The sequence below is a fragment of the Lepisosteus oculatus genome, chromosome 9 (genome assembly GCF_040954835.1).
Source record: "Lepisosteus oculatus isolate fLepOcu1 chromosome 9, fLepOcu1.hap2, whole genome shotgun sequence".
NCBI classification, from domain to species: Eukaryota; Metazoa; Chordata; class Actinopteri; order Semionotiformes; family Lepisosteidae; genus Lepisosteus; species Lepisosteus oculatus.
In genome coordinates, this window is record NC_090704.1 from 27,554,133 (window position 1) to 27,577,261 (window position 23,129).

General features: G+C 40.8%; 2 protein-coding genes across 4 annotated transcripts in view; both read right to left on the minus strand.

The window, feature by feature from the left end:
- Positions 1–1,565, minus strand: part of ttc39a (tetratricopeptide repeat domain 39A) — a 57,293-nt gene extending 55,728 nt beyond the window's left edge. The window contains exon 1 of one of the 2 annotated variants that reach the window (XM_015356773.2): positions 1,359–1,565. Coding sequence is in view for 1 of the 2 variants with exons in the window: in XM_015356772.2 (XP_015212258.1) it covers positions 1,195–1,244 (50 nt within the window). In the remaining variant the exon portion in view is untranslated. Of the gene's footprint in view, positions 1–1,194 lie in introns of both variants that reach the window. The other variant, XM_015356772.2, reaches the window with a different exon arrangement.
- Positions 1,566–3,991: 2,426 nt separating this feature from the next.
- Positions 3,992–23,129, minus strand: part of eps15 (epidermal growth factor receptor pathway substrate 15) — a 71,644-nt gene continuing 52,506 nt past the window's right edge. The window contains exons 16-25 of one of the 2 annotated variants that reach the window (XM_069194322.1): positions 20,453–20,653; positions 18,884–18,967; positions 17,454–17,553; positions 16,943–16,987; positions 16,106–16,317; positions 15,454–15,523; positions 15,027–15,097; positions 13,794–13,935; positions 12,957–13,138; positions 3,992–8,306 (exon numbers count right to left, since the gene is read on the minus strand). In XM_069194322.1, the coding sequence (XP_069050423.1) occupies positions 8,166–8,306; positions 12,957–13,138; positions 13,794–13,935; positions 15,027–15,097; positions 15,454–15,523; positions 16,106–16,317; positions 16,943–16,987; positions 17,454–17,553; positions 18,884–18,967; positions 20,453–20,653 (1,248 nt within the window). In that variant the 3' untranslated portion in view covers positions 3,992–8,165. The remainder of the gene's footprint in view (positions 8,307–12,956; positions 13,139–13,793; positions 13,936–15,026; positions 15,098–15,453; positions 15,524–16,105; positions 16,318–16,942; positions 16,988–17,453; positions 17,554–18,883; positions 18,968–20,452; positions 20,654–23,129) is intronic. The other variant, XM_069194323.1, reaches the window with a different exon arrangement.

Consider the following 23,129-nt stretch of genomic DNA (forward strand, 5'->3'; position numbering starts at 1 on the left):
CCAAGCAGAAATACATTTCCCCCCACACTTTTATTTCTTTCATGAAGGGCTGTTAAAAAAAGCATTCTGCCCTGCTGATGCTTGTTCATAAATTAATCAATGCTTCCAAAATGTAAATAAAAGCATTCATCTGCATCAGTTCATAATGGATCTTGAAGTATTTTTCTTTGCATTTCTGCCACTCAAAACAAATGAATTTTCACTTTTTTAGGGAAGAACCCAAGAGCATAATGAAGCAGTGTCTGACACCTTTGCATTTAATTGTTTGCCTCTGATTAAACACTAGGTGAAGACGTGAATGAGAAGGAAGAACACTTCTCAGTCTCAGTGACCTCAGAATAGTAAACATAGCAACAAGCTGTTTCTCTCTTTGTAAAGCTCTAGGAAGGAATAGCAAAATGGTGCTCCAACCCAGGTTCGGGTTTCTAATCCATATCATTGTAAATAATTATTTCCTATGTTTTGTGCCCACTTGTACTGTATATGATGGATTCATTAAGAAAATACACTGGTCATTTAAGAAAACCGATTCCTGAGGACTCAAATTTGTTTATAATGATTTCTACTGTAAATCATTATACTGTAGATGATAATTAACTAAATCAACTAAATTAACAAATCATGGGCCATGGAGGTCTTTGGTAATTGATAAGGGTTTTTGGTAATTAAGATGTTAATGGTGATTTCTAAAACCTGGAAGACAGCAGCTCTTTAGGAGGATTAGACACTTCCTGTCAAAGCAGAGTTGTAAAGCCACAATTCTATGACACAACACAACCATAAATAATCTGTAGAAGTGTGTTGATAACCATCTGACAGTTGGAATGTGAAATGTTACTTTCAAAATAAAAATAATTTTCTCCTTTATTGAACGCCAAGACTTCTAAACTATTTTCCTTTCGCTTAGACGGAACACAAGAACGTCACTTGGTTACATTGCCTGGGCTGAAGTGATGTCCACTCAGAACCTAAATTTGCTTGTTGCAAACTTCAAAGCAGAAAGATAGGCAATACTGGGGGGGGGGGGGGGGAACAAATGGACACAGATAGAGTGTGGTGCATGTAAAGTTCATTTTAAAAGATTTTAAAAAGTTGTGTAGTCTATATCTCGTTCAAAAATAAAGTCTTATTTAAAAAATGAAAGTTTCTACCTTTTCGATGAGCCTCGTCATCGAAAGTGAAAAGAGGTCTTACCTTTTGCTGGCATTCCTCTTCAAAGTGCGTCTCAAAGCTGCAAAACTCATTTAAATAGCCAGAGGACAACGGCACAACTGCAGGTTCCAGCGACTGTTTCGTGCCGCGTCTAAAAATGTAAAGTCCAAAACATGCGTGTTTTACCTGAGCTCAGGTATACTAACCAGCGACGAAGACCTGTGCATTCCAGAAATGCAATACCCAGGTAACCTCCTCTCTTCCTGAAACGAAAAGGTGTGTAGAACTCCACCGTGGTACAGTAAATGGGTTTTTGTTTTTTCAGAAGTGAGCTGTGGAATGTGTATCTGCTATTTTCTGGGTCTTAAAGCCTTCCGAATTAAAACTGACCCCTGTTTTATTATAATTTACATATCATTTTCATGTATTTCCACAGGCTCCAGAGTCCCAGATATTCAGCTTTAAGCATAAGTGCACAAAATTCCTGACACGTAGGTTAACCTGAGCTGTGAGGAATGCGGACAACGGGGAGCGGGAGTGTCATAAAGCTTTTTAAATACCAACACATCCTCTTGCTAAAAATACAACATTTTAATGATGATGTCTTTCGTGTGAGTGACGTAAAAAGTTTAGCAACTGTTAGAAGTAAATGCCAATATGAGAAACCTTATTTTTCGTGTTTTTCAGCTTGTCAGGAATTTAGACGTGAAAAACCCACAGCATACAGACTTGTCAGGTCTGTCAATGCGTAGCTTTGCAATGATTTCATTTCATACCGCAAATTTACCATCTGTGTTTTCCCTCACATTTTCTTTGCTTTTGTTGCATATCAGTATGTGAAACAGAATAATGATTTACTGTAAAAGATATGACAAGTACCCAATAATCATGTATAATGTACTTTAACTTAAAATAACTGCCATCTATATATATACCCTATTGCATTTGACTGAATCCATTAGACTTGACTTGCTTCCTTTTTGCATGAGTTCATGATGTGATTATTTCGAAAATAAACCTATAGAATATTTTATAGAAGTGTTCCTAATGAAACCCCTGGCATAGATATACAACAAAATTTAGACTTCTTCCTTTTCCCCTAAGCTCCTGCCTTAAAGAGCCTCATGAATTTCGGACCCTTCCTGTACTAACCCAACTGCCTGTTACCAAACTGCTGTTCTGTAAAAATACCTTTGTGTGGGACATTAAACTGCTAATAAAACCCCTCCTCTGTAATAGACTTCTGTAGTCCATCTACTGTAATTAAAACCCCAGGACATATTGATGCGATTCCCTGAAATCCCAGTACTGTAAATACAAACCCAGGATCATTGAAGGCTAATAGCATCCCATGGAATCCTGTATCATTAATTCCATTCGCATCAAACACTTTGGCATATGCTATTGGTTCCCATGCTCTTTTATTGCCTTTATCTGTTGTTCTGGAATATAGTGTATAAACATTACAAACATTTCATTTATACTGAAACTGCAGTCCTTCGCATCATTATCAACTTTCCTGAACGTGGCAAAGCAGAACCTACAGGTGCAACACACAATATTGATACTAATAAAGAGACAGAATGGCAAGTGTTATTATTTAGATTTATAAACATTATGACGGGGCTGAGTGACTCTTTAACACAGAAAAAGAAACGTTCTCAGATGACATTCGAGAAATACATTGCTACATAAAGTGCGAAACACTTTTCTTCTTTGAAACTGGAATGTACAAACTTCATATACTGTACCTGACTCTTGTCTGATTGAAGACACACATGGCAAAGAAACTGAGCAAACACCAAGGGATTTACTCTGCGAGTCCTGCACTGTGCCCAAGAGCCTCACCACCCAGCTTTGACAGCCATGTGTGACACAATTCAAGGTAAACAGTAATAAATATCACAGATTCCAGAGACCTGGCTTATATTTCGAACTCATTAGGCAGAAGCTTTTATCCAGAGCAGACTGAGGGTTATCTACAGTATTCTCATATAATACAAGGGTAACCCTTACCATTTCAGAAGCATTGTTTTTCCTCAGTCTATAGACATACTGGTAGGTTAACTGGCTTCTGGGAAAATTGGCCCCAATGTGATTGTGTGTGTGTTTCTCTCCATGATAGACTGGCATCCCATTTAGTGTGTATCCCACATCATGCCTGTTGTTTGCCAGGATAGGTTGTGGATCTCCTGCGACCCTCTATCGGATAAAATGCTTTAGAAAATCTGGCATTGCTACGCTTGGTCATAGTTTTTCCCCTTCCAGTGCTGGGAAGTCTCTTAGAACATACTCACAATCACACTTGGAGTCTATAGTCTTAAGAATCTTTAGTCTTATGCCAGAGGAAACAATTAATCAAGTGGGGTAGCCTTGATTGTATCGAGGTACAGTACAGTATCGTCACCTTGCAAGTCAGAAGTTAACACTAAAAATTCACATTAATAATCTAATGCTGGGCAGGGGAGGTAGCGGTAAATGGAGAATAAATAGTAGCTCATCTCCATTGCAATACATCAAATACAATGGCAAACTTGCATGAAAACCTCAGAATCTGAAATAAACTACACTTTCATGACACTGCTTTTTGGCTGCATGAGTGAGCACATCCTGTGAAGAAAAGAGTCCCAAAATGAATAAAACCTGAACCGAACCAGTTCCAGCGTTTTGCATTTCATCTCTGAAATCGATCCCTTGCATGTTTTCCTCTATAAATATCAATGGGTCTTGGCATGGGCAGCTCCTACACATTAGAACGTTCTTTCAATTCTGGTTTGTTGAATAAAACATACAAAATCTATGTCTGAGGCACCCTGCACACAATAAGACAGGAACCAAGTTCTGTTTAAGATTTATATTTATTTTAATTAATTACAGGTTATAATCGGCATATTTGAACAGCTGAAGATATTTCCATTAAGAAAAACAAAATGACAGTTTTAAAAAGTCTATTGATAGCCTATTTAACATATATCAGTGGTTTTAAATGAGTGAGGAGCCTATACAATTCACATGAGCAATAGTAACAAGAGACTTTAACAAGATGAGCTGAAGGAAAGAACTGTCTTTAAATGGAGAAAGCAGTTCTGTGGTATTTACAATGAGGATTGATTTGGAGGACGCCACAGAAGAGCTTGAGAACTTAAGCTGGGCTTTAGGGTTCATTCAGGATTGATTTTAGTGTAGTGATAAATTACTTTTCATGTACAGGTTTGAATAGTTACTGCTGGATTTTCTCTTATATTAGCTTCACAGCTGAAGCCTCTACAGAGCAGTCCAGTGCTGAATATACTGCAATACAACTCCTTTCGCCAGCCCTTTCTCCACGTCTTAAAATCACAACCTTCTCATTTTTTTTGACTGCAAACACTCAATCTATAGAAATCGTAGGGACAGCATTTTACAATGAGGAAGAAATCAGATAAAAATTGCTTCAGAACTTTCCAATCATGTCTACATTTGAATTGAAGAAATTGTATTAAGTGTTGATGTGAAATGAGACATTTAATAAGGCTTAGCAATGTATTATTGCACTTCTCAAAAGTAAAGATGAGGGCATCACATTTTTTTCCCCCCGATAAACACAAAAATGTGGTAAACTCCTGAAAATTGAAAGGCTGATAATGGATGCTACCATTCATCTCATAACACTGTATTCAAGTCCTTGAATTTGATTATTTTCCTGCATTTTTTTCTTGCTCCGTACTGTACACTGCATTGTTCAGGTTGTTTGGCATGCAGGTTCAGAAAACAGTATTTCAGAAAACCACTATAAACACAAACTGAGAACAACAAAGTATTGGCAAAGAAAATTCTTAAATAAATTAGCAACACCTGCTGTCAATAACAGGTGGTTAATTCTGTCCTGTGGCAGAAATCAATGAAATTTCCATTTCCCCTCTAAGTCAACTTTAAGAAGTCTTCTCAGGAGCCGCCATTTTGTTGGAATACAATGTTGGCACAGAAAACAAAACCCAAGAGTGAGGCATGCATGAACAAAAAGCTGACAATTTCAGAAAAAATAACCCCCAACTAACCACCATCCTTCGATCCTACCAAAATCTAAAACATCCTTGATTCCTAAATCTGTTTCCAGTTTTGAACCTTACATTCAGTGTTACATTTAAATAAAAAAAATAATTGAAAGTAAAGCCATTTAGGTCTTTACAAAATCTTCTAAAAATTTTTTTGGGATGTCATGTTTTCAAAACCACACCTCAGAGCATTCCACTGATAGGTCTGTTATTACTATGGTTACCAAAGCAGGTTATAAAGAGGGAAGTTACAGAGAGCCACATACTGTAGATAAATTGCCAACCCTACAAAGTAGAGACACACGAACTGTGTCTAGAGCCAGTAACCTCTCCATTATGTAGAACAACAACAAGACAGTAAAACGTTGTTTAGTGGATGCAGAACATTGCTTGCAGTGAAAGGCAAGAAGAAACTAATGGTGAAAAACCCAAAGAAGCCATTGCAGGGCTCAGGAGAAATGACTGCAGAGATGAAGAAAGTGAGTTACCTCCGTCCCCCTCCAAACACAGTTCACAGCAGACCTACAGCAGCTTTTCACTTGGGTCACAACGTCTTGCATCTGAGCTGAGCAGAAGCGGCTAAACAAGCAAGGGGCTACTTCTACTGCCGCTTGTCTTTAATTTACTTAAATTGGACTATTAAATATTGTAAAAGCTAGCACAGCTAAAAAAAAAGCATCTCAAAGCGTTGCCCTTCGGGTCTCTTGGAATCACATGCCACAAGAGACAGACTGCAGCCCGAACTCCTTTGGAAATAGGCAATAACGGAGAATCCTGAATTATCCAGTCCCTGTGCTTGGAAGTTCTAAAGTTAAAAAATATACATTATAAACACAAGCTTGCAGCATGTATGAACCCTGAAACGGCTCTGACTGCTCTTTACGTGGACTCGTATTGTCAATTCCCCACTCTGTTCCATTAGTCCTTTCTTTGCATGTAAAAATAGCCATCGATATTGTGCATTTTGAAGTGCTTTATGTAAATGAAAAATAAAAGGGCATTTTCCCTTCATACACACATTCTTCTCCTCAAAGTACAGAACACATAATTCAACAGATATTAAAAGAAGTGGCCAGGCTGAAAAAGGGACTCCTATTGATCATGCATGAGCTCTCTGTGCTCCACCATCAGTGTACCATTCTGGCGCATTACTCAGCTTGTACACGACAGGCACTGTAAACCCTAGCAGCAGAGAGAGAAAGCAACTGTCAAAAGATGAGCATCTTGCTACAATTTGTACCAAAACTTAAAATCAAGTGGAATTAATTTTTTTTTTCCATATGCACAGAATAGTGGATACATTGTTTTCCCATCAAAATGCATCGAAGCACCAAATTCATAAAGCATGAAACAGAAGTCACACCCTTTGCCATCATACCAACCACACTCACACCCAGAAATCTTTATCTTTTTTTTATCAAGGGCTTTCTAACCCATTAATTTAACAAACAAAGGCAAGATGAAGCCTGCCTCAAGATACGTTAGGGGAAGCTCTACTGTAGTGTGCTTATACTTGTAGGAGAACAAGGTTCCCATGTAAAATTAGAAGCTCAGTTTATTAAATGGTGACTTCCCAGGTGACAGTTATCTGTTTTTTAGATGTGCCCTAAAAAACTATCACACCATCATCCTGAGGCTCCCTTTAATCAATAAGTCTTTTGATGGCAACCAATATCAAAAACATAATAAAAAACATCCAGACATTCATGAAGCACGTGATTATATACAAAGATGTTTTAATAAGGGCAGTGTGAGGTTACATCTGGGTATTGGAGGAAACTTCATATTGCCACTTCAGGGTATATGCTTCATGAGCAGCAGCCAGAAAGTAGCCTTATGTTAACTGGCTTTCACATGCACTGGAAAGGAATGCATTTTTCTCCATTGTAATGATCAAGTTTTTCCAGTCTAAAAAGTCTCATGAGATCCCAGAACACCGTAGCGATGGCTGGAGTTATACTCATGTAAGATATTGGTGCTAATCCCTTCTACAGAGTCCCACTGTATTGGCTGAAACTCTCCAGCATTCATTCACTGGCCACAGAGCCTCACATCCTCACCCTGCTATTGGCCAACAATCATCATTTTAGCACCCAATCATTGAGCAAGTTCATCCACAGTACATTAGATACAATAGGTAGACATGAATATTAAGTTGACAAGAGTAAGAGGTCTAAAAGGTTGATCCCCCTCCATAGGTTAGAAGAAAAAAACAGATTCAGCACAAAATCCTAGTCGTAGGCTTGAGAGTTTAAACAAAAAGAAAGGAAGCTGTATCTGGAAATAGCTGTAAATGGGTTTTTCTAAAACTGCCAATTGAATGATGCACAGGGTTCAAAACTGCTTAGTTGAGATTTAATACAAATGCAGAGGAAAAATTAGCTTCCGTTATAGTTACAGAAGATTTGTGGGTGCACATCAGACACTGGCAGGCAAAAGGAGATATAATGGTGCTTATGCAGATACTGTATCTCTGTAGTTTTGTGTAATCTGAAGTTTGTGGCTCTAAGTTTCAGAAGACGAAACAATTTTCACCCGCTGCTCCAAGACTGCAAAGGGGGAGAGAGGGCCGTCAAAATGCGAATTCCCTCTGGAGGTGTCCACCCGCCCTCAGAAACACAAAAATAGCTTTTATATATGTGGGTATATATATGATATATACACACACTAGGGTTCTGTGAGGAAATGGATTGTCTGTGTCAGGCCATAATGCAGGGAACCTTACCATCTCCAAACTGGCCTAAAAATTAACTGACCTCCCCCCCAGCCTGTCTCTCGTCTCCCACCGACAAGGAGGTTGGTACACGTCAAACCAAAAGAAAATAAATCCAGACACAATAAACCCCAGGGGATCTGAAATCTCTCCGTGCTGAGGTGGCGCCAAGTATCTTTGCCTTCTTCTTTTAAAATCTTTTCCGGCCGGGCCCATGGCGGGGGGGGGGGTTGGTTAGCAGGTGGGATCGGGGGTCCCCCCCCCCCTCAGGAAAGCTCCGACTTGCTGAGTGCGATGGCCAGCTCCAGGTCCTCCTGCTCCTGTTGGGTCAGCCGGGCCAGGCGCTCCTTCTCCTCCCTCTCGCTTTCCCGCTTCACCCACTCAATCATGTCCTCCTCCGTGGGATACTGCACAAGCAAGCACACACACAGACACCGCAGGCCGTCAGAGCACAGGGACACCAGCAGCTGCACACTGTTTCCCACTGACACCTGCAGTACACCAGCAGGAACTACCATCAACCGATCGGCACCCCTTTTCAGAAGCTTGACTTCACTTATATTAACATTAAGTTTCTTGCTATGGACAGCCTTTACAGCTGTCTCATTACATAGTGCCCTGCTGTACTCTTCATTATAATTCTAATCACAATCGCAATTTCCCTTTTTTCCCCCCAAGGTTTACAATATGGAATCATTAATTGTTTCCAACTCTGTTCACTGTTCATTGCAGCAACAGAGTACAAATGTTCTGTAGTCGCTTCGTCACACTGCAGGCTCTTTGGTGTTTCTGCAATATAAAAAGGGCTTTTCACCCACAACTGCAGGTGAAGGACATCATGTGGTCATACTGCCCTCTAGTGATGCCACATTAGATTTGAAATCGGTACACAACTCATTCCAATTCTTGATTTGTGTTACAAAAGAACCGTTGCAATTAAAATGATGGCATTCTTCCCATAAACCTAGATTTAAATTTATACTTAAATAAGCACAAACAGACAGTCAAAGAGACCAATGGAAGATCTCAAAGAAACAAACAAAAAAAAGCTCTGGGAATACAATTCCTAACAGACTGTATTAAACTTGATTTCTGGGCCCTGTTTATGTTGGTTTACAACAGATAATCTTTATGGGCAAATCACCTCTTTTTTTGCAAATACACTGCACATATTCATCTTCTTCAAGAAACCGACAGCTGATAAACAGCACTTCAAACATTTAAAAGGCAATGAGGGTCTACTAGTTGCATGATAAAACATCATTTTATCTAAACAAGCAACAATTTATGAAAAGCTTCCTAGTCGTAATGAACAAGACTTTCACTTCAAGCAGGTCTTATGATTCTCATGATAAGAGAAGACGTTGTCTTAGTGTTTTAGTTCATTTAACTAATCACCAGGGTGATTAAAACTACACACTGATTTATTACACATAATCATACCGTAGGCCATTGTTTTTGGCTCATTTTTACTACGATTTTACTGTTAAAACAATGGAACTGAAGAAATCTTCCAATTAGGTTTTCTAGCTTTGTGCACTTTCCTTTTCCAGAAACCTACAGATATTCAGCTGACATCAGTTTAAAGTATATTTTTGCCCATAAAGTTGAAACATGTTAACTAGGGAACAGATTTACTCAAGTTTATGTCCTTTCTTTTTTCACAAGAAGAACTGCATTACACAATAGAGCACATTTTAATAACTAATCTGATATAAGTTAATTGACAAAACTTTAATGTTCAATACCTTACTGCACATAGCAGACATAACAGCATTTAAAACAAAAATGTTTAATTAGAAGAATTTCTATTATATTTTACAAAAAACATATGGAGCGAAAACCATTTATTGGAATCTTGCTGATTATAAGAATTAGGTCTAAAAAGAAATTAACACACAATAGGATTAGTGGAAACAGCAGACAGAAATATCACCTCGTAACCTGATCTTTTCAGATTACTAAACAAGGCTGGGCCTGGCCAGTACCGAGAAGGAAGGGAGTTCAGATTTCCTGCTGCTTGGAATGGTACTAAAGTAACAGGTGACATTCTTCCCACTGATCAAGAATTTCCACTCGAATGCCCAAGGGCCAAGGGACACTGTGCTGGAATTTTTACTACAGAAAAAAAAAGTTTAATCTAAACATTTAATCTACCACCTCCTAATAATAAACCACACAGTAAGGATGGAAGAAGACAAATAAAGAGCATGAATGTGAATCTCAGCTGTCCTATAGACAATACTGTGAACACACTAAACATTAAAATTACCTTGAGAGTCCTGGATTACCAGCAGCCTTTTGGCTGAATTAAGAAAAAATCAGATATTTCAAAGCCCAGTTCAAAAAACAATTCCGCAATGGGTGTTTTTATGTGCTGGATGTTAAGTTGCACAGTGGTCAGTTAATGGGACTGTCATATAGGAAATGGAAAAAGAAAACCAGAGCACATGCTTTTAGGGATGGGCCAGCCAGTACAGAGCAAGTGAAAGACGAGTCATTAGCCGACAGCGGTTTATTGGGAAAGAGCGCTGGCACACAATTTCTGTTGCACTCCCACATACTGCCTGACAGAAAGCATTACGGAAACTTGTACGATATAAACGCTATGGAATACACCCTGTCCAGAGTGGTCAAAAGGCACTGGACCGTTCAAGAGTGCACCCACTCAGGAAGTTTAGATCCACTTCCACAATAACATTTTCAAGATAAAATTGACATTTTTAAGAAATTAGATGTTTCCCAAATAGAACCACATCCAAGATTTTAAACAGTCAAGTCTTATTTTTTATAATTTTCATACAGAGTCCTAGAGGTTTTTATGGTGTCTGCATGCTAATAAATGATGGCAGGAGGACATTCCAGAATGTGGTCATGGGCAGCGGTTTGTAGTAGCTGTTCAGTTCAAAATAAAGCTGTGGTACACACAGTTATACATGGCGATACAGTTTAACCAGCTGAAAGTCCTGAGTTTTTCCAGGCCCTTTTATAACAATAATTCCTTACACTTATATATGAACACTCCACTCAAAGCTATTTACATTTAATGGGGACTCCCCTCCACCACCATCAACGTACAGCTCCCACCTAGATGATGTGACGGCAGCCAGGAGGCTGGGGTTACACCCCTATTCTTTTCAAGAAACACCCTGGGATTTTTAATGACCACAGAGAGTCAGGACCTCCGTTTTACGTCTCATCCGAAGAACGGCTATTTTTTACAATATAGTGCTCCCGTCGCTATACTGTGGCATTAGGACTCACACAGACTGTAGGGTGAGTGCCCCCTGCTGGCCCCACTAACACCTCTTCCAGCAGCAGCCTGAGCTTTTCCCAGGAGGTCTCCTATCCAGCTACTAGCCAAGTTCACATCTGCTTAGCTTCAGTGGGCTGCCAGTTGTGAGTTGTAGATTGATATAGCTGCTGGCAACCCACTGAATCTTCGCAGGTGCCGGTTTTTAAATGCATAAACACAAGCTTTTCATCCAGACTGGTGGGGAATGCAAATTTTGTTTTGAGGTTAGTGTATATACCCCAGAATGGAAATGTAGATTTGTAGCCCATTTGGCTTGAACACCTCTACAACCCCCATACCATCAGGAGATACTTAAGGACAATATGGAAAAAAAGAATTTTGCGGGACAAACAAGCCAGCCATTTCTTTTTACAGGAGTAAAAACAGCTGAGCTAAGGCATTAGATGTCACTGCAGACACTGCAGGTTAATGTGGACCTGCTGGGCAAGAAGCCTTGGAAACCAACTCCGAAACCACCTAGTGCTGGCAGCCCACGGCCAATCAGGGCGAGCTCACAGCTCAGTCCATCACTCTTGAAGGGCACCAGAAAGGAAGGGAAACATTTACTGCAAACACGGCTTATACACCTGTAATCCCCTGTGCCTACTGGGCATGTGTGGAGTGCACTGAACAATGACGCCAGGCCTGATGAACATGCAGCTAGGTTTGAAGTTAGAGAAATATGATAAAGCAGAGGAGAGAAGAGAAAAAAACAGACCAAAATGATTAACAGCAGTCACATATTTGCAGAAACATTGCAAACTGTGATAAGCGAGAAAATTAAACCAGTGTTAATGGTTCCAACAGAAGAAGACAACATGCTGCACTTCATACAATGTATCTGCTGATCTTCATGCAAAAGAAAGTTTGTGGTGCTTCTAAAGTATATGCGATCACAATGATATTCCAAGGAGAAGGAGGAGGGGGTGATTAATGAGCTCTTGCAGGCAAACGATTCCAAGCGATGATGAAAAAGAAGTCAATGCATGGTCTCTCACACGAGGGGGCACATTCAGGAGGAGTTACAGTGACAAGGCCAGGGAGAAATGGGACACCAAAATGCTAGTTAAGAGTGTGCCGGACTTGGCGTCCTGATGGAGGGATGCAGTAAAATGAAGACTCTGACTGGGTGCTCTTTTAGTCTCTTTTAGGAAGTCGCCATAAAAAGACGTGGTCACTAACAACAGTCCAGCTTCTCCATCCACAGCCAAATTTGAACAAGGTCAATCTAAGCACTGACAGTGCACCAACCAGAGCGCTGGCACTAATTAATATCAATCCAAAAACCTGCATAAGAATTGTTTTAGTATACTACATTGGATTATACATTTTACTTCTGGAATTTGATCTAAGCACATCAAATGGCAATCCTTATCTTCTATTGAAGAGTATGAGCTCTTTTATCCTTGCTTTCTCCAACATCCTTTCCTTTCAGCCAAAGCAAAAAGGCATATGAGCAACCAATAGAACAGCTCCATTCAGGGATAAGCCTGAAGAGTATGGGAAATACTGTCTTAGCGCAGAAAGGAAACAGTCTGCAGCAGCTGTAAAGAGCACGCACATTAATAATTGTAAAATGAATGACTCATTTTACAATGTTAATAATCCATTACTTAATTTTAACCTCCTTATTTAGTTCCACGTCAGTTGCCATAACTTATTTCCTATCTGGTTTTTGGGTTCCTCTTTGGCTGGAGATGGAAAGATAAGCTCAAGCTTGAGTCTGTCTGGCAGGGTCTCTAGCAGGCAGGGAGGTGCTCACTTTGTCAAAGCTGGCGAAGCTGTCAGGGTCCTTCAGAGTCTGTCTGGGAGAGGACGGGGAGAAAGGGTCCTGCAATTTCTCCTCCTGGGACCGAGAGCTGTCTCCGGATCCCCGAGACAGGAAGGAACCTTTCCGATGGAAGGAGTCCGAGGACTCAGATCTGGAAATGGAGGACCGCTTCCCTGCGCAGACACAACATCACAACAACACTTACAGCAGCCACGCTTGGCGAACACAGGAAAAGGGGGCAAGGGGTCTCTGAAAATTTCCATGCTCTGGGAAACCGCAGCGGTCGGAAAACTGGTCATTTTCCACTTTGCTATTAATTGCTCGGTGTGTCCTGTTGTTATTAAAGTGTGTGTTATTAAAGCACAGATACAAGCTTTCACAGTTCAGGCACGGGCTAAAACCTCTACTGGAAAAACACACCTGAACAAGGCCACTTGGACAGCAAATGTGTCCAGTTTTCCCAATAAGGCAGGCAGCATAAACAAGAGTTCGGCGTTTTCAGACAAAACTAAAGAAGTGCACAGGCAGCCATCTTTCATTATATATACAGTCGAACTGCAGAAGGCAAACCAGGAGGCAGGACTGCCCTATCGCTGGAGCCAAAGAGCAGGTTTAGTCGGGTCACTAAATGAAAACCTCACTGCTAGAATAGAGTGACCTGTTGTAACCTAGGCGGGACCTTGGGGACCAAGCGCTCATGTCCATCAGAGAGCAGGGCAGTGAGGCCAACAGGCAGGCTTGCCCAGCTGGCTTGTTGTTCGTGTGAGCTGCCAAGACAGCCGGACTGGGAGCAGCTCCATTCTGCCCCACTCCACAAACCACTGTTACCTGGCGGAGGCGGCGGGGGCCTGGTGGGGGTCCCCGTCTTGGGGGGCAGGGCAGGCGGCACATCTGGACTCGTCATTCTGTCCTCCTGAAATAGGTTCTTACTGCTCAAGACGTCAGAGCTGAAAGGATCTGAGCCATTGGACTATGAAGCAAACAGAGGTTAGAAGTTATTCAACTTTGTACAGATTAGCACAAGCTACCTTAAAAATAGATACAAACTCCACAACCAGACGCAGGACTATAAAGAAGTGTAAGAAGACTCTTCCATCTTGCCCATCTTCCAACCATTTGTGTTTTACTGCAACACTCATTGAAGAAGAGGTGCATATTTCACCAATAGCACTGATAGTTTGCGGGTGCCCAGGAAGTCTCAGGGGCTGATGTACCATCAGGAGCTGAGGGGGGCTTCGCAACAGATCCCACCCCACTCTCAGTGCTGTTAAGACAACAGATCCCACCCCACCCTCAGTGGTGTTCAGACAACAGATCCCACCCCACCCTCAGTGGTGTTCAGACAATTGTGCTCCATCACTTGGGAAGTCTCAGTCGGCTAGTAACCTGATCCAGACTCTTGCTCTCAACACCCGGATCATAGAACTCAAACTGGGCTAGTGCCTGCACCTTTACTCACTGAGCCACACAGGAGTGATACAGCTTATTTTAGTGTAGAAAAAACAACTAAATCAATCACAGGGGGATGCATTCCTGAAAAATGCCATGTCATTAAAAAACACAAAAACAATCCCCCATAGGAATGCATGCAAACAGGGGGGGATGTGTTGTGGGTTCAGTCTCAATCTGAGGGTTGAACTCCCAAATAAAAACAATTACATGCTTTCATTTATATAAGACGTAGTTTTAATGTTTTAATAAATGCTTGTGGATATTTTGAATTCCATGTCAACTGTGAAGGGAAGGCTTGTAAGTGGCAGGTGGTGAACAGTGTAGAAAATGGTCACATTCCCAAAGACTAAACAACTCCACATTGCGCCATTTAAGAGTCACATTAGTAACATTACAATGATTATTTATTGACAGATTGATATGATTATTAACCATTTTATCCAAGAACAAAATTTGCTTTTATGTTGAATGTTAAGTTTGACAACTGCTTTTCATATTTGAAAAAACAAAACTTCGTCTTTTAACCAGCTCAATCATAACCTGTTTTCTTTTAGTCTACAAATACCTGTGGAAGGGATCACGGACATAACAGTGTGAATTGTCATTTACCTTTGACAGGTTGCTAAAATCAGCAAATCCACCTCCAAAAGTGTCACTGCCAAACACAGAGGCAAATGGGTCTGTGAGGGAAACACAGAGAAGATTACACACTAACAGAGGTGACATTGTGCTAGTGGTACCCTCCATAATGCCAACTTAAACTACACACAGCCACTTCTGGGACAAGATTTAGTATTGAAAATAATTAAAACATGATTATGAAGCAATAATGATTTGACCTATGACTGCGTGTGCTTTCTCCCACGTCCCAGAGACCTGCTGGTTAGATTAAGTGGTGTCTCTAAACTGTTCCTATCCCTTGTGCTTATGTAAGTTTTAGAGTAAGGTGCAAGAAACCTTAATAGGTAATTTTAAACTTCCTGAGAAAATCAGCCCAGCCTTCAATCCCTCTGTGCACAAACAGGGGGAGACTCACCTGGGTCAGAACCTGTGGTTACTGCAGTGCCTCCTGGAGCAAAGGGGTCATTGACCAGGGTTGTCTCCATCTGAGAAGAACCAGGAACTGTTACTGCCAGACTCTTCACACATTTGTACTGCTGTCTTTGCTTTGTCTAATACTTGCTATTGAGTCTTTTGTCATTACTGTTCCACAATCTCATAAAAATTGAACTCCATTTCTCAGGTGGGTGAAAAACAGCCCAAAATATACATTTTGTAGCATGTTTGAATTTCAAAGAACCTCAAAAATGTTATAGAACCTCAAACATTTTTTTTTGCAAAAGTGACAGGAAATACATACCCACACATACACCACTGCTTCCCACACATCAAGTCCATACAGTATCTTAGCTACATAAAATACACAGGCCAGTAGGTTCTCAAAATTAGTTTCCTCACAAAATCTAAGTCACCCAATCAAATCCGACAACTAGACTGGTGCGGACAGGTTCAGTGCACTGTACTGCTCAGGGTGGACAGAAAAAAATCATTTTTAAATATGCTAAACGTATAAATCATCCTTGGTTTTGTATGGAGCCAGCGTTGTCAAGTGCTTGCAAACTCCCTAACGGCAAGAAAAAAAAGTCATCAGGCCACCTCGCTGAAAACCTGAGCACTGCAGGACTGACCTTGGCCAGCTCTGGACCGCCGGTGGAGCTCGTGAAGGGGTCGGCTTCTGCGGTGCTGCTCATCTTGGAGCTGAAGGGATCGGCCTCGGGGGGGTTGCCTGGGGCCCCACTGAACGGGTCGGCCGTGGCAAAGGGGTCAGCCGACGGCTGCTTGAAGAAGGAGTCTGCAGCGAAGGGGTCCGTGCCTTTGAATGGGTCTTCACCGAATGGGTCTGACGGACACAAAAGCATTACTACATTCACAATCTCTCAGCACACATGAGCTTAACGGGGGCTGTGTTATACTGTATTAACACCTACTGCGGCAGAGTCACTGAGAAACAGTCTATAGTCTGGTGTGCCTTATCAGAAGGACAGGACACTAGAAGATCCAGCAACATAATTAGGGCACCAATGGCTTAACTTTGTCTTGATAGCCATTATTTTATTTTATTTTTTTCTGCTAAATCCCTTCTTTCAGTCTGCTAAGGCCATTTGTGATCATGTACAATGGCTTTTTATATCCTAAAGAAATCTCTATATTTGAATATGATAAAGTTTCACTGTTTACCAAATGGCACAATTAAAACCATTTTGGAGCCTCTAACTCGACAACACAGCTACACAACATATGAACAGTTTACCACTATTAATACACAGCTCTGAAAACACTCCCCCATTGAAAACCCATTCATGTAAAATAGGTCACAGTATGTGGGTTTTATATAGCCTAGGATGCCACCCACAATTCAAATTCAGAACAACTTGTTGAACTGAAATCCCCTAAATAATGTATTTGCATATTCTATCCTGCTTTTTTAACAAAAGAATATTTGAAACGTCCACCTTTCAATTTACCTGAAACGTCCACCTTTGTAAATGGATCATCTTTGAATGGGTCATCTAAAATAAATAAAAATGTCAAAAAGTAATTGTTGGTGGCAGATGGAGAATTAGCCAAATCTTTACACAACATGCTTGCAATTTAATGTTATTTTCTAAGAGACCAATATTTTATGTAACTTATTTCTAAATCTTGTGAATTAATGCGTTGGCCTGCCCATGGACCGGCACTTGTATATAGGGAGACAACTACTGTATATTAAATTTAAAATAATGTATTTTAATAAAAGGGAAATACTGTCCATTTTACACCTATCCATAACCTGATTAAAGCCAACCAGCAAAACGAAACAGGCTGGTTTCAATGACCGATTCCCATGTTTTCTTCCCGTACTTATCCAAGGTTTGAAGCCGTTATTTTTTGTTTCTGCATCTTGTATTGATTATCCAATGGAGTCAAACAGAATGAAGTCATGTGTGATTGAAAAAATACTCCGGAGAGAGGACTGGAGCTCAGGGCACTTACTGTCCGTGAAGGGATCCGACTGGAAGAAGTCCAGTCCGCTCTCGGTGGAGGGGTTGGACTGTGAGGGCTCTGGCCTTTTCTCTACTTCAGGAGATTCCTCCTGCATAGATGTTCAGACACATTTGCAAAAGACAAACACTTCAAATAAGAGCATTTTAATCTACTGAGCAGCCACACAGAGTGCAGAAAGGACAGTGGGGACCTCTCTTGGTTTGTAGTGCCTGAGGAAAAGATGCTTTAGCTGTTCCAAACATTTTCCTTTCAATAATACGAAAGAAAACGGGATGTCGCAGAGAAATTTCGGAAAAGATTCTCAAGAGCACTGGACTGACCCTAGCTGTGACTAGGAGCCACCTTACTATATTCTTACAGCCCCAGCGAGTAAAGGATTAATCTTTAGCCTTTTATAAATTGCCAGGTGGAAACTACAAACTCTACACGGACTAGAAACACACTGTCCTCCTACTAAAAAGGACATTCCCATTAGCAGCTTTCAGATGTCACAATGCCAGATTTGCCAAAGAAAACTAACTTGTTATTTCAGAAGTTGCAAACTTTACAAATGATGAATATCCAACTATACATCAGTAAACGATTTAGAAATGAGGTCACCTTTAGTAACAAACATGCAGTTAATCACTTGCTCATTGATATACTGCAGGTTAGAAATAAGTTATACATAAAATTTGCAACCCCTGACAGAAGGTGTTTCCAAACATACATTTTCTCTCAAAGCCAATTTCTCCCATATTCTTTTATCAGGGAATATTATTTTTAATGCAATGCTTCCCAGGGCTCTCAAAACCAAATTAGTTCTTCACACCTGAAGAAGGCTCAACGGCTGAAACACTGCATTTTCTTTCTTCTCTTTTTAGCATGGAATAAACCTATTACTTGTTCCTTTGCAGCCTACGCATGCTGACGCAGCTACCCACCTGAACTACAAATGACTTGATTACTCCTTACATCTATAAAGCGATTTTCAGCCCAAAGGAACCACAGTGCTTGCTACATACTGTAGGAAGGACTCACTTCATCCACCAATGTTGTACAGCAGCTACCTGGGTGACCTATGACAGTCATTCTGCACCAGCTGCCCCACTAGGACAGAACAGGTGGACCAGTAAAAAACACATCCCCCAGTTGCATTAAGGAAGAGCGCTGAATAGGCCAGATTACGAGATCCCAGAAAGGAATTTAGCCAGGACCTTTTTTTGATTGTCTCATCCAAAGGACAGTGTTTCACAACAGCAGTGTCACAATATGACAAGTGAAACAATGCACGACACACAGTGTGTCGAAAGAGATTGGCATATCTTCATTCCTGCAGAGCCCTGGAGAGCCTTCGTCACTTTCCTCAAAGGGTCCAGTTGCGCTGGCAGAGACAAGTGTTAAGATTAGAGAATTCCAGCAGCAGGAAGGCAGCGAACCTGTGGCTTGGGAGGACTGTCCTCTGGGAGTTCCTCTTTTTCTTCTGTTGTGTTTTCAGCCAACGAGAAAGGGCTGCTCCTTTCCTACAGAACACCAGAAATGAGGAGAAACAGGACAGTAAATTGCTAAGAGACATGAAAATGCCTCCATATATAATAATAATAATAATAATAATAATAATAATAATAATAATAATTGCTTACACTTATATAGCGCTTTTCTGGACATTCCACTCAAAGCGCTTTACAGGTAATGGGGACCCCTCCACCACCACCAATGTGCAGCCCCACCTGGATGATGTGACGGCAGCCATAGTGCGCTAGAATGCTTACCACACATCAGCTATCAGTGGGGAGGAGAGCAGAGTAATGTAGCCAATTCATAGATGGGGATTATTAGGAGGCCATGATTGGGAGGGCCAATGGGAAATTTGGCCAGGACGCCGGGGTTACACCCCTGCTCTTTTCGAGAAACGCCCTGGGATTTTTAATGACCACAGAGAGTCAGGACCTCGGTTTTACGTCTCATCTGAAGGACGGCGCCTGTTTACAGTATAGTGCCCCTGTCACTATACTGAGGCATTAGGACCCACATGGACCGCAGGGTGAGCACCCCCTGCTGGCCCCACTAACACCTCTTCCAGCAGCAACCTTAGTTTTTCCCAGGAGGTCTCCCATCCTGGTTCTGACCAGGCTAACACCCGCTGAACTTCAGTGGGTTACCAGTTGTGAGTTGCAAGGTGATATGGCTGCTGGCTGAAAATATATTTGATGATAAAAAAGTAAACCTCTCACTCTAGTTCAAATCAGCTAGAACAGACTGAGAAAAGCATCATCCTGTGCTGAGGCAATTGAACAAATAGAACTGAATTTCATCCTACGCTGCAGCTCTTAAGTCTTTGAAAGCACTCGCTCTGAAATGTTCCCAAAAACTCCAAAAAAGTGTAACACAGAAGCAAATCTCTAAGATCTAAACCCTTTTCAATATATCTGCTGCACCACAATGTATATACTGTACAGTTACATTCTATAAATAAAACATTGCAATGAACTTGCAGCCTACTACCAAACTTTTTCTAAATGCTCTTGCCTTGTAGGCACTTTCCTTTTCATTTTCCGTAACACTCACAGAAGTGTGAAGTAGTACTAAGCGTGGTAGAAAACATAAGGCTGGAGGAGTGGTTGAGGCAAAAAACCCATAACCGACAGGTTGTGGAATCTTGTCCCAGACTGCTGTTGCAAAGGAAGAAGTAAAGGATTATTCCATGCTGAAAAGAGAAGAAAAGAAACAACACCACAGCCGAAATGTTGTGCTTCGTTTCTTCTTTTCAGCATGGAATAATCCTTTACTTCTTCCTTTGCAGTCTATGCATGCCAACGCAGTTGCCTACTTAAACTTCTTCAACCCAGACTGCTGTTGTACCCTTAAGCGAGGTGCTTCACTCAAGAGCGCTTCAGTAAAATGTCAGGTGGTACAAAATTGTACAAAGATATGCAGCTTTGGATAATAATCATATTCTTCAGCACCTCTTTATTTCTTCCCCAATGACAATAGCTGGATTGACTCACCGGAGTGTCCTGCTTCAAGGTACTGGGGATGCTGCTGTAGATGTCCTCAAGGACTGCTGTTTCGGGGTCCTCCTCAGGGGTCTTCGGCACCTCCTCCTCCGACGTGCCATTTACCAGTGGCCCCACCAGATGCCGTCTCCAGCTTGTCTGGCTCCTGGAGTCCCTCTCCATCTCCTTTAGCTCCAACAGTTTCTGCTGAACCTGCAGAGCACAGCCAATCAGTGCCACACCAGCCTAGCAGCACGTTCCAGAAAGGTGTAGCATGACACAACTGACAAACGTCTGCACAAACATTTCAGTCTGAATGGAGCCTGGAACAGACTGGGGCGCTTGAAGTCACTCCCTATAACTAAGATACTAAACTGATAACAGGTGACAACAAAAAAAGATTGCAACTGAAAAATAACACAACCACATTACAGAACATTTGAAAGTGTTCCAAATGTTGTCATTGTACTGTAAGTGATATATTCTCAATTCCAAGCAGCACACAAGGGACAAATTAACTGAGCCTGTCACAACCCATTTATATTAAAGTGCACTGCCAAATGGGGAGGGCAAAATCAAACTGTTAGAAAAATTCAACAGTCCCAGGCGATCAATAGTTTGGATCCTAAGGCAAAGCAGTACTGACTCTATAAGCTGTTTAATACAATATATAATATTGATGTTGCAATATTTCTACTACTGCTTGTTTCTTATGGATTTAATGGTATCATCTAAACACCAGGTCTGCCTCCGTTTGAAGCTCAGCTAAAACAAATGCATGCTGTCCTGTCAACCAATCAGTACCCTGAGTGTGCCCAGCTGGGATTTTATATTCTCCTGTCTTGGAGGCACCAAAGCTTCATAGTAGCTTCACAGTACTGTGAGTTCTAATGAGGTGAAGCCACAATGAGTCCTGTCCTACTAACACAACCATTACACCTACAACACACCACAAAAGCATGGCTGAGGGAGCCTATCTAAACAAACAGCATGAATATTATAGCTACTAAATACTATACTTTATGTGTTCTCCGCTTATATGGTAACATGAGTTCAAGTTAGCAGCTGAACCAAAAAGGCTCAGTTAAACAAAAGAGGAAAGAAAAATTTTTAAGTGGAGCAAAAAACAAACAAGAGCTCTAATGAAAACTGACACTGGAATTATGTACCATTTTAAAGCAACTGCAATCCAGTTATTGTAGGGTAGACGCAACCATACAGCAAAAATGTAGAAAATTGTCAGAACGTCAACTGTTCAGAAAGGTATGATTTACTCTTCAGTTTGGGGAGTGCAATGTACCCCTTAACTGAAATGTGCATTGCAACTTCTTTGTTTTCTACCAAGTGCTTTTCTTTGCTACAAGGAAAGGTGTAATTTGAAAACCAAGCACTCTTTACTTTTCAGCCTTAAGGTCAGTAAAGGGAAGACAAAGTGCCCCAGATATCCACATTTATCAATAAATCAATATTGTGACCTTATTTTAGTCCTTTCCAATAACACATTAAAGGTTAAGCCTGAACAGTTAAGACCCTAAACTCGTGTACAGCTTCCCAACACACTTCATAGTCACATTAATATTCAAGCCTGTTTTCCAATGGGCACCACTATGTGTATAGTCAATACTGAAATTGCATACATGGGAAACAAAATACAACAGTAACAGCAAAATCAAAAATAAAACCAGGAAAAGAATCCTATATTTTTTGCTATGCATAAACATAGGTAGAAATCATAAATCTGCCACAGAACTGAAGGATGTTTTCCAGAAATAGAAAGATGAAGCTCAGCTTTCCACCATTTTCTTGCCATTCTACCACAGAGACAGAGGGTTGCAGAGACACAAAGTGCTCAATACAGTACACTTTTTGATGTCTGTGTAGCATTATTTTGATTAAAAGATAGAAAATGTGTACTGATTTGTTCATCATAAACTCATAAAATGAAATCGAAGAAACAAATATTGGAATGATCTGGTAAAAGTTAAGTAAACGGCACTGGTGTCCTTAATTAATGTTGACTACCTCATTTGACACTAACAATTGAGATGGACCTGTAGGTAAAGCATTAAGTTTCCTTTTTTGCTTTTCAGTATGTTCCTTTGGAGCCTGCGCACACATGCTGTACCCAAATCTAACATCTCTAAAAGACTTCAGAAAAGAAGCATCAAGACATGAGCCATGTGGTTAATGGCCGTTTCATATTGTCAAAGAATGAGAAAAGCAAGGTTTCACCATAAAGCCAGTGAAAGTCAGCTCAGCTTTCCGCAATCAAGGTACTACTTTCTGCCTTGCTTATTCAACCTTTCAATGTGCAACATCAGCATCATATCTAATGGAGACACATTGCACATAAAATCTTAGATGACCCCCTCCCATCCACTCTTTTTAGAATATACTTTCCAACCGTCATGGAGGAGGTACCAGATCCCCTGTATGAACACAAGAGAGCTTTTACTTCCTTTATAACTAAAAACAGTCCATCACCAAATAATGAAAAAATGTTTGCAGGTAGAGATATTATTATTGATGTTGTTTTTAGACTCTTTACAAGCTAATTGTCTCTTTGTTTTTACCCTTAGGGGTAATTCAATTCAATTCAGTACTTTTTCTTTAGATGGTCAAAACGCCAATATCAACTTACAGTGTATCAGTTTCCAGCCATCAGTAAACATGCTGTGCCATAAATTTG